Source organism: Macadamia integrifolia, chromosome 11, assembly GCF_013358625.1.
Source record: "Macadamia integrifolia cultivar HAES 741 chromosome 11, SCU_Mint_v3, whole genome shotgun sequence".
NCBI classification, from domain to species: domain Eukaryota; kingdom Viridiplantae; phylum Streptophyta; class Magnoliopsida; order Proteales; family Proteaceae; genus Macadamia; species Macadamia integrifolia.
This window is the reverse complement of record NC_056567.1, coordinates 5,558,969-5,573,270: the sequence shown is the minus strand read 5'-3', so window position 1 is coordinate 5,573,270 and position 14,302 is coordinate 5,558,969. Positions and strand designations below refer to the sequence as shown.

At 40.1% G+C, this 14,302-nt stretch overlaps 1 protein-coding gene across 1 annotated transcript in view; it reads left to right on the top strand.

Annotated features, from left to right (window-relative positions):
* The first annotated feature begins 721 nt into the window (after positions 1-721).
* Positions 722-14,302, top strand: part of LOC122093951 (uncharacterized protein sll0005-like) — a 42,086-nt gene continuing 28,505 nt past the window's right edge. The window contains exons 1-7 of the mRNA XM_042664516.1: positions 722-1,170; positions 1,271-1,420; positions 2,512-2,682; positions 3,566-3,709; positions 5,834-5,939; positions 6,057-6,205; positions 6,435-6,629. Coding sequence (XP_042520450.1) covers positions 958-1,170; positions 1,271-1,420; positions 2,512-2,682; positions 3,566-3,709; positions 5,834-5,939; positions 6,057-6,205; positions 6,435-6,629 — 1,128 coding nt within the window. The 5' untranslated portion in view covers positions 722-957. The remainder of the gene's footprint in view (positions 1,171-1,270; positions 1,421-2,511; positions 2,683-3,565; positions 3,710-5,833; positions 5,940-6,056; positions 6,206-6,434; positions 6,630-14,302) is intronic.

The window sequence follows — 14,302 nt, the reverse complement described above, 5'->3', positions numbered from 1 at the left end:
GTTGGGAGTTGATTTCGCAGTTCGAATATTCTGGATTGGAGAGATTAAGTCATCGTAGTCTTGCAGCTTGCCGGAGATGACAACATCATGTAAGCAGGTCATCAGAGAAGAAAGAGGAGATATGAAAAGGGTAGTATGGCCATTAATGCAAATATTGCATAATTTAAGTGTTTAAAACTAAACCTCACTAACACTGTCACTCATCAAAGGAGCAAATGTAATTATTCAGAACAAAAGGGGTGTAGTTGGACAAAATTCCAAGGAAGGACTATTATGTAAGTTTCTCATGAAAAGGAAAAAGAAAAAAAAAAAGGGAAAAGAAGCCTAAAAGGCAACATGGCCTTGCGCCCAGACATGGGGGGGATAAAATGATCGTCCTCGTGAAAGGTATAAATTCTGCCCATGTTGATGCTTCTGTTAGTACTTTCATTGGCCTCTGCGCTAGTGTAGGGTCACTCACCTTTTAATGATCCATCTCTCATAAAAAGATTCATATATGGGGTTCTCACTTTTTAAGAGAGAGCATACCAAAGAATCTGCACACGGACAGTATGATCCCTATTATTTTATTTATTTTTTGATGAAAAGTGTGATCCCCATTACACGTATAGAGAGAGTCGGACTTGTCTGGTTCAATCCAACCCGTCAGCCTGTCCCAGCCCGACCTTGGCTTTAAAATCCCAACCTTATCACAAGCGGCCCAAGCCTGCGCTCACGCAGGCCTTAAAAATGCCAACGGCTAACGGCAGCGAGAGCACCAAACCGTGAAAAACGTTAGTGTTTCCATTGCACCACATGAAGCGACGACGTGTCTATCCCATGTCCTTCCTTTCTGGCTCGCTGCTTCCACTTCGTCCTCACAAAGTCGAACCAAAAGAGCCGAGCCTTTCTTCTACTCGCTTTAGTTCTGTATCTTTGTTCCTGAGAGTCGTAGTTTAAAAGACTTCCGATTCCGCCATGGACGTAGCATCTCAGCTCGTCTACTGCGGAATGACATTATCCTCTTGCCCTTCCTGTTCAAGGAAAACAACAGTGTTTCACTCTATATTTCCTGCTAGATTCAGGTCTCGGGAGCGAAGTGTTGTTGTTTCTGTTGCCACTGAGCCTAAACCCTCTGAAACTGGATCTTCTCGAGCTGTGCCGCCGAAGGCGATTAATGGGGTCTCCACGGTAAGTCAAAACTGAATTCAACTGTTAGTTACATTGAAGACCTTAATTTCATAGTTTGGCTCTGTATTGATGCACTGTTCTGATGATTTTGGACTGGCAGAGGATTGGGGATGTTTCGCAGGAGATTAAGAGAGTGAGAGCACAGATGGAAGAAAACGAACAGTTGGCGATACTCATGAAAGGTCTTCGGGGGCAGAATTTGAGGGACTCCCAATTTGCCGACAACAATATACAGCTTCGCCTGGTTGAGGTCCGTTGCTAATTTGTTGTGTTTGTTCTTGATTCTTGGTCTTTTTCCACTAGTTTATTTCCGTTCCTTTCCTCTTCCCCCTCCCTGTTTTACTTCCTCTGTTCCGTATTTGGAGATTTGTACGAGCATTACCCTCTCAATAAAAATAGAAAGACATGGTGTTTTGTTCTCTAACGCTCTTAATCTTAGTTTCTCGAGTACTTTAATAAAAAGAATCGTCGTGGACATTTAAAAACTCTTATTTTTCGATTTCAAACTACTATATGTTGGTTCATGCCATTCTTCTCTTGATTTGTAATACAATCGCAACTCAACTCTTTCTTCTCTCTCTCTCTCTCTCTCTCTCTCTATATATATATATATATATATTTTTTTTTTTTTTTTTTTGGGGGGGGGGGGGGGGAGACAATTGAAGAGAAGAAATTTATAATCCTGAAATTTTTGTTAACTGTATTTGAAAAATGACATATTGATATGACTGAAGGATGTGATTGTTTGTTATAGTTGTGAATGAAAAAGACCATGGAAGTAAATTATAGTCTTCAAACGGTATATCTATGTGATTATTTTTTTATAGTTGTGAGTGAGAAAATAAAATGGAAGTGGAATATAGTCATTCAGGTGGTATATCTTCTTTCTTCTTACTGTCAATGAGAAAAGAACATGAAAGAGGATTATAGTGGTATAGCTTCTTTCTTCTTACTTTTCTCTGAGTCAGTCTACTGCATTATGGGCCATGGGCGGGTTATCGCATGCTATGTAGTTGCTTGGTGCCTTTGTTTGATAGTCCTATAAGTGTTGGCATGGTTTCTGTTTTTGGCCTTTGTGAGTTTTGGGCGTTTTGGATGGGTGATAAGTGGGTATGATTGCAATTAGAAATTCAAGAGTGAGAAACAAGAGAAGACTTCTCGATGTCCAATTCATTGCTCAAAGGAAAACTATTATGTAGATTTGACGGCTAATGGCCTGTCCGCATGGATTGTTTCTGTTTATCGCATGGGAAGCTTCAAATTGAAATTTCTGGTCCGTATAGGAAGTAATGTGTTGGTGACTAAAGTTTTTCTTTTCTTTTCTTTGGCCCCACTGTCCAGGTGGAGGAAAGCAACGAGTCTTTACCTTTGGTTTACGATCCTGTTACCATCTCCTCATACTGGGGAAAGCGTCCTCGTGCGGTTGCAACACGTATTGTCCAGTTACTGTCTGTTGCTGGCGGTTTTCTTTCTCGTATTGCCTGGGATGTGATAAACAAGAAGGTGAAAGAGGTGTGTATTTAAAGCTATGCTAGTCTGCTTCAATCTCCATGCTGTATTCTTGCACATTGTTGTTTCGTGGTTGATCCCTTTTTCAAGGTGGAAGTACATCACATTTAAAGTGCATCTGACCGTGATTGAGATAATTTTTAGAAGTTTAAACCAACTGTTTCCTGGTATAGTTTTCTAGCTGGAAAAGTTCATCTCTGAGACCTTTTTTTTTTTTCTTTTAGGGCTAATGTAGTCCCGGTGGCCCATACCGACCCCACAACTGCATGGACCGGGTCATACTGGGGTTGAATGAGAACCATCAACTTTCACCGAAAGTAGTGGAACACTAAATACCCCTGTGTGAGTGGCCTCAAGGAAGTAAGAGGAGTCGAACTCAGAACCATACACTACCTGAGGCGAAGGTCCCTTGCCAACTCGGCCCCAAGGAATTTCATCTCTGAGACCCTCTCACATCTCTCCTCACTTTAAGCTTCAGTTGAAGGAGAGTTGGTACTACTGATTTTTTCCCTAAGTAATGGGTCACTTCTGTGGTTGATATGTTCATCTTCTTTTCTTTTCAAAATTTCCTTTCGTGCAACTTTGATGATTTTATCTTTTTTCTCTTGGGAGTCCTATTAATTGGAGTACAAAGCACATCTGGTACTGTTTTGGAATATAAACTTGCTGCAAATTTGGTGTGTTTGGGTGGCTCTTGCATGTACATTATAGTTGGCACTACTTGTTAAGTGACTCTTGAGCAGTGGTGGTGGTGGTCTTCTTAGTCCTCTTTATTTTTTTCCCTTTTAGGGGGTGTCTCTTCATAAGCATTCTCCCTAGTATTGACATTTGTAGTATTCATCCATGCACCTATCAAAATGACACCTTGACAATTTCAATTTATCAGAATGAAGTTGCACGGGCCATTGAATTGCGGGAGATTGTAACATCTTTGGGTCCAGCATATATAAAACTTGGGCAAGCATTGAGCATTCGACCAGATATACTATCACCTGTAGCGATGATGGAACTGCAAAAGCTTTGTGATAAGGTAAAGTGATTAGATGGTTATGTAATATTCTTCATATTTGTAGGTATTTTAGTGATTGTCCTACTATTTGCATGGAGTTTCATATCAAATCCTGAGGAAAAACAAAAAAACTACCAATTCGATTAGGGGAGACTTCATGGACGTGAGTGCCTTTTCTACGTTCTGCCATGAGGTTAAATCTTGGAGCAATGCAGAACTGAAATTTATCCTAGGAATACTGGACTAGGAACATCATATGACACAAAAAATGATTCTTCTTGTCTTTTTCCTGTTGAATCTGTTCTTTATCTTTATCCTGTTGAATCTGTTCTTTATCTCCAGTGGATTCTCTCACTTTCTGTTCTCTGATTCTTAGTCTATATTATCATGCATCTCTTCACGTCATTGAAGCTATTTTGATCCAATGTAAATGTCATTATATGATCAACCAATGGATTGACAAGTAAAATGCACCATTACACCAACAATGAATCTTTTAAAAGATCGATTTATCAGTAAATCATGTCATTAACAACTTGGAAGTAGAGAGTATCTATTAAAGGTATATGGAAAACATGGGGTTTTGCACATACAACTGTTTTGTAGTCTTCCTTGGAACTCTGAAATTCCAATAAGATCAATTGAAAGATTGGTTTATCAGTCAATCATGCGTTGACGATATGAAATAGAGAGATCTATTGAAAGCATATGGGAAAACATGATTTTCATACAACTGTTTTGTGTAGTCTTAGTCTGGAATTCCAAAATTGTACAAATTTGTATGCTAATGAAACTAATAATGCAACATTTTCTTGTTGTTATGGGCCCACATTGTAAAGAAGTTGCTTATGAACATAGTTGTCAAGGCGTCGCCTATTATTCATAAAAAAGCAAATACCCCCTATTTGAATCCAATGAAAATAGTTTAAAATCAAATTCCTAAAGGATAAAAAGTCAATCCCCCAATCTAAAAACAAAAACTAGAGTTTTGTTATAGTGGATTTTGTTATAGGGGCGATTTTCCAACTTTTAAATGCTGAGGGTTTTCTCAATTACAAAAATCTATAAATCGTATCATGTTAAAACATTGCTAAAAACCAAAAGGCTGGTGAAATAATCTTTTGTTTTGATATCCATAAAATTATTTTCATTCAGGCGATTTTAACAACATTTGCGGACTTTAAAATAAGTTTGATCGGAATATAATTTTGTCATTCCAACTCAGATTTAAGTAATTTTAGACTTATTGGAAAGCTGGTTTTATGTTATACCTAATACAAAAAAGTCTCATGCAAAAGTAAAAATCATTTGACTAGTCAAACTTATTACAGACAAGGGCATTTCTCTAAATGTTGATTTTTTATGAGTAAATGTGACTTAATGTTATTTTTTATGATTTGATATGGTTTAATTTTGATTTTTAATGACTTGATGTGGCATAATGTTGATTTTTTATGATACAAGGTATATGTAGTTTACTAAATAATATTAGAAAAGAGGAAAAATAAAAAAAAAAAACACTTGGTTGCCTTGTTCACCTTAAGGCGGGCACCTTCTTGCCTGAGCTGTTAGAGAGCCCTCCAACGCCTTGGTTCGCCTTGGCGCCGTGACAACTATGCTTATGAAAATCACTTCATAATGAATTCCAAAAGGACTGAAAAAACATGAACTTGTCTTTTCTTATTTTTTAAGCATCTATGATCTAACAGGTTGTCTTGGTGGAAGTTGTGGCTGAAATATGCAGTTTTGTTATGTTTCTTTTGCAATGCTCAAGATCCAGATGTAAAGTTTCAAGCCAAGAGATTATTGTGAGAGGGATCCCTGTACTGGTGTCTATCAATCAGAGTGACTGCTAGAACTTGTAGGCACACCCATGTAAAACCATTGTGCCCCAAATCAGGATTCCTGCATATTCAAAATTTTCTTGCAAGGAAATTGATGGAACTACAAAAATAATGTAAATTTGTTTAATTTAGCAGCAAAAATAAGGCAATTTGTTGGGAATTCAGAGCATTGACACCATATCTCCAAATTCTCAGTTGCTCACTAATTGTGGTATTGGTAATGATAGCTTGTCATAAACTTCCTGCTTTCTGTGTTTTTTTCTCCGTCAGCTGATTGCACTGTGCTTGGTGATATGTGAAGGTTCCTTCATTTCCAGATGATTTAGCTATGGCCCTTATAGAGGAAGAGCTTGGTAAACCGTGGCACCAAATCTATTCTGAACTTACTTCCTCCCCAATTGCTGCTGGTACTCTTCCGAACATTTCTCTTTTGTACTTGATTTTGTAATTATAGCGCTGCTTTACCAAAGGAAACTTAACTATGATATTAATTTTCACCATTGGTTTGGGATGTCTTTGTCCAGCATCTCTGGGTCAGGTATATAAAGGCCGTCTAATTGAGAATGGGGAGTTAGTGGCTGTTAAAGTACAGCGGCCTTTTGTCCTCGAGACTGTAACTGTTGATTTGTTCATCATCCGGAACTTGGGATTGTTTATTCGGAAGTTTCCTCAGGTATTTCTTTTTTCCTTTTTGGAGGAAAGGTTAGTCTTTTCTTGAATATTTTATGGCAAACAGTTACTTTCATTGCCTTCTTAGTAATAAACCGTTGCTTATCTCCCCCCTTCGAAAAAAGGAAATTAAAAAGAAAATGGTTGCAGCTAATAATATGGTTTTCCTTGTTTTTCTAGCACATTTTCTTTTATAGGCTTATGGTCCTTATTTTCTCTCTCAAAATTTTCAGATCTCCATTGATGTTGTTGGGTTGGTGGATGAATGGGCAGCTCGTTTCTTTGAGGAACTTGATTATATTAATGAGGGTGAAAATGGAACACGCTTTGCTGAAATGATGAGAAAGGACCTTCCACAGGTTTGTTTGTTGGCATCTAAATGTGTTAATGCAGTTGAGTGTTGGATATATGTATATTTTTCATTTTATGTGACAAAATGTTAAGAAACAAGGGTTTTAATATCTCGGGTTTGAATGAACAATTATACAAGTTATTATTTCTGAATTTGAAATGTATGACTGAGAAACTGAAAATTTTCAAGAGGAAAGGAATGATTAAGGTTTTCATAGTGTTTTTTCTTGTTAAGGTGGTTTAATGAATGGTGAGGTATTGACTAAATTTAGGATAATGATACACTAACCCAGAAGAATAATTTATATATAAATTCTCAACCAAAGGTCTTAAGTGCAAAACCTCCCTAGTTTACTTTTTCCCAAGATATTGTCCTAAAATCGATTACCAGGAAAATATTAGGATAATAAATGTTAGGAAACCCAAGATCTATAACCAGTAACTTGAGAGAGTAAGAGGAGAGAGAAAGAGATTAAGAGAGAAGAAGAGAAGAGAGACTGCAAGAGGGGAGCAGCCGAATGTGTTTTCCCGTCCCCCCCACCATCAATATTTATTAACACCCAAAGTAGTACAATCAAACTAGGAAACTAAGTCCTTGTGCCACAAGCAAGACAAAATAGGAAGTCTATCCTAATTAGTAAGTAGAGATCTATCCTAACTAAGGAAAGAAATGCACTAAAGCAGGAAGGTAAAACTCATCCACGATAGGGACACTCCCTATCACACCCCGTTCACACAGAACCGGGTCAGTGACCGGGTTAACACCGGTTAACCCAAACCTGCCAGGATCATCTGATATAGTATCCCACCACAGCACACATACAACTAAGAAAGTGTTCAACAGTTCAGCGAAAGACTTAGTTTACCTGTAAATATTCCCATTATACTTGATACCCAAATTGTAGTTACATAGTTAAGTACATGTGGGCCCGCAGGCATGATATTTACACAAAAAGAATACAATTTACATATCAAGTACACAAAAGGAATCATAAAAAATCAGAGAGTCAGCTGAGCTCGGTATTAGAAGTAAGGCTCAGCTCGGTATCAAAAGGTAGAGCTCAGCCCGGTATCAGAAGGTAGAGCTCAGCTCGGTATCAGGAGGTAGAGCCCAGCTCGGCATCAAAACTGTGGTCCCGCAGCACAGCTCTCGCACGAGCAATCCGTGCCGTGCTCTAATTCCTTGGGGACCCACCAATCCTCCTCAGGGAACTCAACTGTGGGGCCCGCCCCGTGCTCATCAGGTTGATGACCTGCAAAATCATCTAAAAGTGGTGCATACGTGGGATGAGCTCACTAGCTCAGTAAGTGAAAAGAAAGACCACATAGCAGTCCATACAACAATTCACAACCATATGCACTATATGCTATGCAATTCAGTTAAATCACATCCACCTAAACAACATTACCAAGTCCTGGGTTTAGTGCTACTACAACCACAGTGCGCGTATAGTCCAGATACGAGCCGCGAACTCCATCCCGCGATACGCCCATAGGGCTATCTGAAAAGGCCCACAGTGAGTACTCGGAAAAGTAAAACATGCCGACCACCGGCTCTCAACATAAAATAAATGACATAAATTAAAGGTGCTGACTCCAGCAATTTAAAAGCAGTACGATTGGCCCTCTTGAATATACCACCGGGGTTGTCGACTGTCCTAATGACCAACCGAGCGTATGTCTAACCGCCACAGTGACCCGACAACCGTGACCACTGCTTCCCCCCAAATGGTAACCCAACACCTTAACCTCTGTTGGGAAGGGTCGTAGCCCGGGAAGATGATAATCCTAAACCGCATGCTCCTATATGACAATAGTACGATTGCATAGTGCCACCGTGTCCCATACCACGGGCCACCAATGCACTCGTTTCCAAGCCAACTACGGCATCTAATCTATTAATGCATCATGCACAATGATGTCAACATTCATCACATAAGCATATCATCACTTGGCATTTAAAAAATAAACACAGCACCCATGGCATAACAATGTGAGGATGACTAATCTACACAGCATTTTCATGATGACATGGCTAGTCTAGATACAATTAAATGAATGCCAAACAAGCCTTGAAACAAGGCCAAACGTCCTCTCCCCACTTACCTGTAGTGTACAAGGACTCATGCTCGGTACGGGTGAGATCCGGTGCGAGAAGCGTAAGATTTGGTGAACCTATCATGAGTGAGCGGGGTTAGCATTTCGCCACTTTGGGATCAAAATTAGCAAGATCCAATGACCAAATCATGTTTAGAATCCTAAAAGAAGGTCGCATGTCTGTTTTAGGTCCAATCGGACATAAAAATCACTTTGGGAGCCTCTCGGGTGGGTCGGACAGCCCACCTGTCTGACCCATTAGTCAGACCCACTGGTCATGACCGGTGGGCAGGTCGGCCCGTCGGTTGGCCCTCCGGTTTGGCCCGCCGGTTGGGCCCGAGGGTCCTGCTAAGACCGGCTTGCAGGTTGGCCCGCCGGTTGGCCCCAAGGGTCTGCCCTCTCAGGCGGGTGCCCTCAGGTGGGCCAAATGGCCCACCGGTCTTGGCGGGAAAATGCCATTTTCACCTGAAACCTTCCCCAACCTTTGGGGAATCAAATGGGGCTCTTCCAAACCCATTCTCCACACATTCAAGGTCTTATAAGGTGGTTCCAACCTAGATCTAGGTTAGATTTAAGGAATGGAAAGCCATCTTACCTTCTTTACTCAAGAACTCCTTCAAAACCCCAAAATCACTTCAAATCAACAATGCTTCTCCAACCTTGTAAACACTTCTTCAAATCCTTCAAAATCAACACATAGATCATCTATTAAACCTTAGATTCATTATCTCAAGGGGGATTTACAAGACCTCAAGAAACCCTATCCAAATCAAGAGTTTTACTTGGGTATGGTGAAAGTTTAAGGAACCTAGCCTTGGCTCACCTCTAAACGTAGATCTAGTGTTGGAGATCACTCTTCCGGCGTCGGAATGGGAAGATCAAGCCTCGGCACTGCTGAAATCCATCTCTTCTTCCTCTTCCTTCTCCTCTCCTCTTCTTTCCCTTCTTTTCTCTCTCCTCTTTACTCTTCTCACCAAACGTCCGAGTGTCATAAATGAGAAAAGAAAAAGGAAAACATAAATGCTATTTATGCTTCCTAAAATAACTAAGTAATCACATGGGTGGGTCACTCAGGTGGGTGGATGCGCCCACCTGTGACCGCCCACCTGAGGGCCAAAACTTGGCCAACAAGTGGGATTTTGACAGAATTCGGCCCTCGGCACGAATCTCACTCTTGGCATAAGATGTAATATACGTATGCACCCTAAGATACGGTTACATACCTGCTTTATCCGTACATGGCCTTATGATATGTGCATGTACACGGCTTGGGTACACCCGTCTCCTCTGGCACTGGCTCGGTCTTGTCTGGCCAGCTGGTGTTTAAGGTCACCCTTGCCATCATGGTCCATAAGGAACCCGCCTTAACTCTCTCCGGTTCGGGCCCTGCATGGTTAAACCGGATCAACCTTGTAATCAGACCGGGTTTAAGAAATAGGGTATTACACTCCCCATATTGTGGTACATATTTTAACACTCCCCCTCAAGCTGGAGTATACATATATCAAAAGAAAACTTCCAGCTTGGACCAACAAGAATAGAAAATTAAACCTAACACCGGTCTTGAGTAGTAGTGGTAGACGCTAGAGAGCACAGAGAGAACTCCAGTCATCCATATCATAAAGTCAGTAGCATCAAAGGCGCTTCCCAAGGAAGGCAGGTAGTAGGTAGGAAGTAGCAACAATAGGTTGCGGGGGTAAGCATATATCGACATCAGGTTTTCGGGGGCTAAGAGGCAACATTAGGGTGCCGAAGTAAGCAAGTAGCAGCATTAGGTGCTGAGGTAAGCAAGTAGCAGCATTAGGTGCCGAGGTAAGCAAGTAGCAGCATCGGGTGCCGAGGTAAGCAAGTAGTAGCATCGGGTGCCGGGGTAAGCAAGTAGCAATATCAGGTGCTGAGGTAAGCAAGTAGCAGCATCAGGTGCTGAGGTAAGCAAGTAGTAGCATCAGGGTGCCGGGGTAAGTAAGTAGCAGCATTGGGTGCCGAGGTAAGCAAGTAGTAGCATCGGGTGCTGGGGTAAACAAGTACCAAAATAAAGCAGATAATATAAGAACTGCAATTGAGTAGATAATAACTCCAATCTCCCCCTCACGTGTAGCATTACACGTGGACATACAATGTCCAATAATTAGAATCTCAAAGGATGAGCGGTACACATAATCCCATAGTTAAGAGAAAAAAATAATTTCCAATCTCCCTTGCACTGTAGCAAATTATCTTCATGTAGGCACCAATTTTCCAAAAAATTGTAACCCAAACTATGCAATCTAGGGGTCCAAGACCCTAAACTGGGTGCTATGTGCTAAAAAATGGCAAATCTGTAATTAATCCACGCAATCTCGGTTTTGAACCCAATTATGGGCCCAGCCAAGAGAAATAGAACCCAATTCCATTGAAGTAGTGGTAATTTGGTAATTGGCAATAAACCAGAATCTTGCAAGGGGCTGTTGGTAAAGAAAAAGTAGGAATGGAATGCCGGTAAATAATTGAATCTCAATTATAGGCAAAACCAAAAACAAAGAAGGGGTGAGCTTGGAAGCACAATAATTCAATGGCAGGATGTAAATAAGAGGGTAAAGGAGGGGTATTGATATGGAAAGTCAAATAAGTCAACAAATAAAGGCTAAAAAATGGTAACGTGAGTTATTGTCCAACTACTCATATGGAAAGGAAAATAAGGAGAAGGGAGGATAAGAAAAGTAGTGGGGGACAAAAAGGGAAACTTAATAAAAATAGAAACCAACAAGGAATAGGGCAAGTCACGATTGTGAGGTTGTCTGCAACCTCACGACAAGGAAAAAAAGAACCTTTCTTCTTCCTTCGTAAAACCTGAACAGCGACAACAACTTCACGAAGCAACGATAGCAGCAGGATTTGTAATCGACAGTCATGGCTATCACGACTCTCAAGACAGGGACAGCAACCCTAAACGACAGCAATAAACATTTTCTCCGACCCCGATTCAACACCCTAGTTTCAAGCAGCCATGGAAGATGAGGATTTAATTTCAAGAACAATGACTGATGACACACCACCATGGAGTCTCCCCCTTTCGTGATGAAAGAAGAGTGAAGCAGTGGTAACCAGATTCAAAGTAAATCGACTTCAGCGGGTACAAGAACCAAATTGTCTAGAAGAATTTGTACAGCAATAGTACAAGCGGAAATAAGACGATGCAAGCCTTCAATCGCAGAGTGGAACCCAGATTCTAATTTCAGCAGCAAGAGCAAAGGAAACCCCTCAACAACAGTTTACGATACCCTTGAAAAATCGATTATAGCAGCAGAAATCGATACCAGGAATGGATAACAATCGGTCAGATCACTTGAAGTAGCAGAGAATGATCTTCAAATTGACGTGGCGGACTAGCAGAACAGTGAACGATGATAGAAGTAGCAGATTCAAAACCAAAACCAGAAATCACTCGTAAGAAACACACCTTTTTTTTTTCTTAGCTGCAGGAACCAAACATTGGTTACCCTTTTTTTTTTTTTTTCATGGCCCTGATACCATGTTAGGAAACCCAAGATCTGTAACCAATAACTTGAGAGAGTAAGAGGAGAGAAAGAGATTAAGAGAGAAGAAGAGAAGAGAGACTGCAAGAGGGGAGCAGCCGAATGTGTTTTCCAGTCCCCCCCTACCATCAATATTTATTAACACCCAAAGTAGTACAATCAAACTAGGAAACTAAGTCCTTGTGCCACAAGCAAGACAAAATAGGAAGTCTATCCTAATTAGTAAGTAAAGATCTATCCTAACTAGGGAAAGAAATGCACTAAAGCAGGAAGGTAAAACTCATCCACGATAGGGACACTCCCCATGTCGTGGTACATATTTTAACAACAAGAATTAAGTTGCTAAAAGGAGTGTATCCAATGCATGAGACTCCCGCCACTGGGGGGTCTAGGGAGGGTCATAAGGTACACAACCTTACCCCCGCTTCGTGCGGAGAGGTTGTTTTTGGACTCAAACCAATGACCACTTGGTCATAATTGAGCAACCTTACCGTTGCTCCAAGGTCTACCCTCATAAGAATTAAGTAGCTATGCTTAAATAAATCAAGCTTCACCATAAAGAAAACCTCAAATCAACATAGATGTATGCTTAATGCTTGTATCCAAACCACTTCGATCTTCTAAATCAGTGAAATTTCATGATTCTAGCTTAAAGGGTTTGGTAAAGGTTTTGAAGTTCATTTTCCAATCGATGCGTCCTCAAGGATTAAAGTATCGGTATCGGTGACCATATCAGTCGGCCAAATTAAGATACGTATCGGAGGGTATCGTATCGTATCGGAGATACGCTAAGATACACACATAAATGGATAGGAAACACTTTTTTATACACTTTTGCATGAAAAATTTGTTAAAAAAAGCTATTGATAACATGAATTATGCATAAACACTAAATTAAGGGTATCGCACTAAGAATTCAAGGTTTGTAGTTATTCCATAAATGTAAAATCCTTGTTTCCAACCTTGATTTCTACTTTATTTAGAGAGGAATATGGCTGGAAGCAATTTTGGAACAAAAATCCCTCAAAAAATCTTGTTTTTCTGAAAAATGACCCAGCTTGGCCATAATATGAGTATAGTGCACCGTATCGGTACGTAGTGTACCGTATCGGTACGTAGTGTACCGTATCGGTATGTATCGACCGATACATACTGATACACACCGATATGTACCAATACATATCAATATGTACATTTCATTCGATTTTATTTTTCCATAGAATATCGGTACGTATCGGTGTGCGTATATGTATCGATATGAAAGGGTTTTAAAAATTTCATGTATCGTATCGGTAAGGGCCGATACGGTTCGATACGCACCGATACTTAAAACCCTGTGCGTCCTCCCTCCTTTATCCTTGCATTGACCTGTGTTGTTAAAAAAAAGCAATGTGGAGTTCTTCGCCACAACTAATTGACTAAACAGAATAAACTCTAAACGATTTAAGAATTTGAACAGATCTTCCTTATCAGATGGATAACTTAGTTTTCTGTTTCTCCACTGAGACAATGTAGGCCTGGTACCTCCTGCTTGCTGTGATGGTATGATAGGTTTGGTTGATGTATTGTGTCTTGGTGTTCTTATTTATTATCGATTTTTGACATCTGATGCTTCCATGAACTACTTTTTTTGCTAACACAATTAGGAGGATGTCATTTGTAATATGGTGAGAAAAGAGCATCTAATGGCTTTTATTTCAAGCAAGACATTGTAAAATATGCTAGAAAATAAAGGAAAACTGCTACTCTGAAAAGTTTATAGAGTTTTTTTCAATGGCTAAGGGCCTAAGGCTTAGATATGATGTATCTTCCATGTTGATGTACTTACATGAATTGAACAAATATTGGTGGGGCAGTGAAGTACACTAATGTAAAGAGGTGGGGTTATCTAGTCTTCTCTGATGTATATTTTGTATATACTCGCTGCTGTTTTTTGTACCCTCCATTACAAGGGTATTGTTATACTCGTATATAGGACAACTTGCTTATAAATAAAGGCTTGATTGGGTAAATTGATCAAGGGGATCACCCCTCCAAACCTGTTTCTTAATTTTGGTTTTAGCAATAAGGGTTTCAGTTCCAATCGATGGACAACTATTACCACAGAGTTGGCTTGCCTTTTTTTTTTTTTTTTTTTT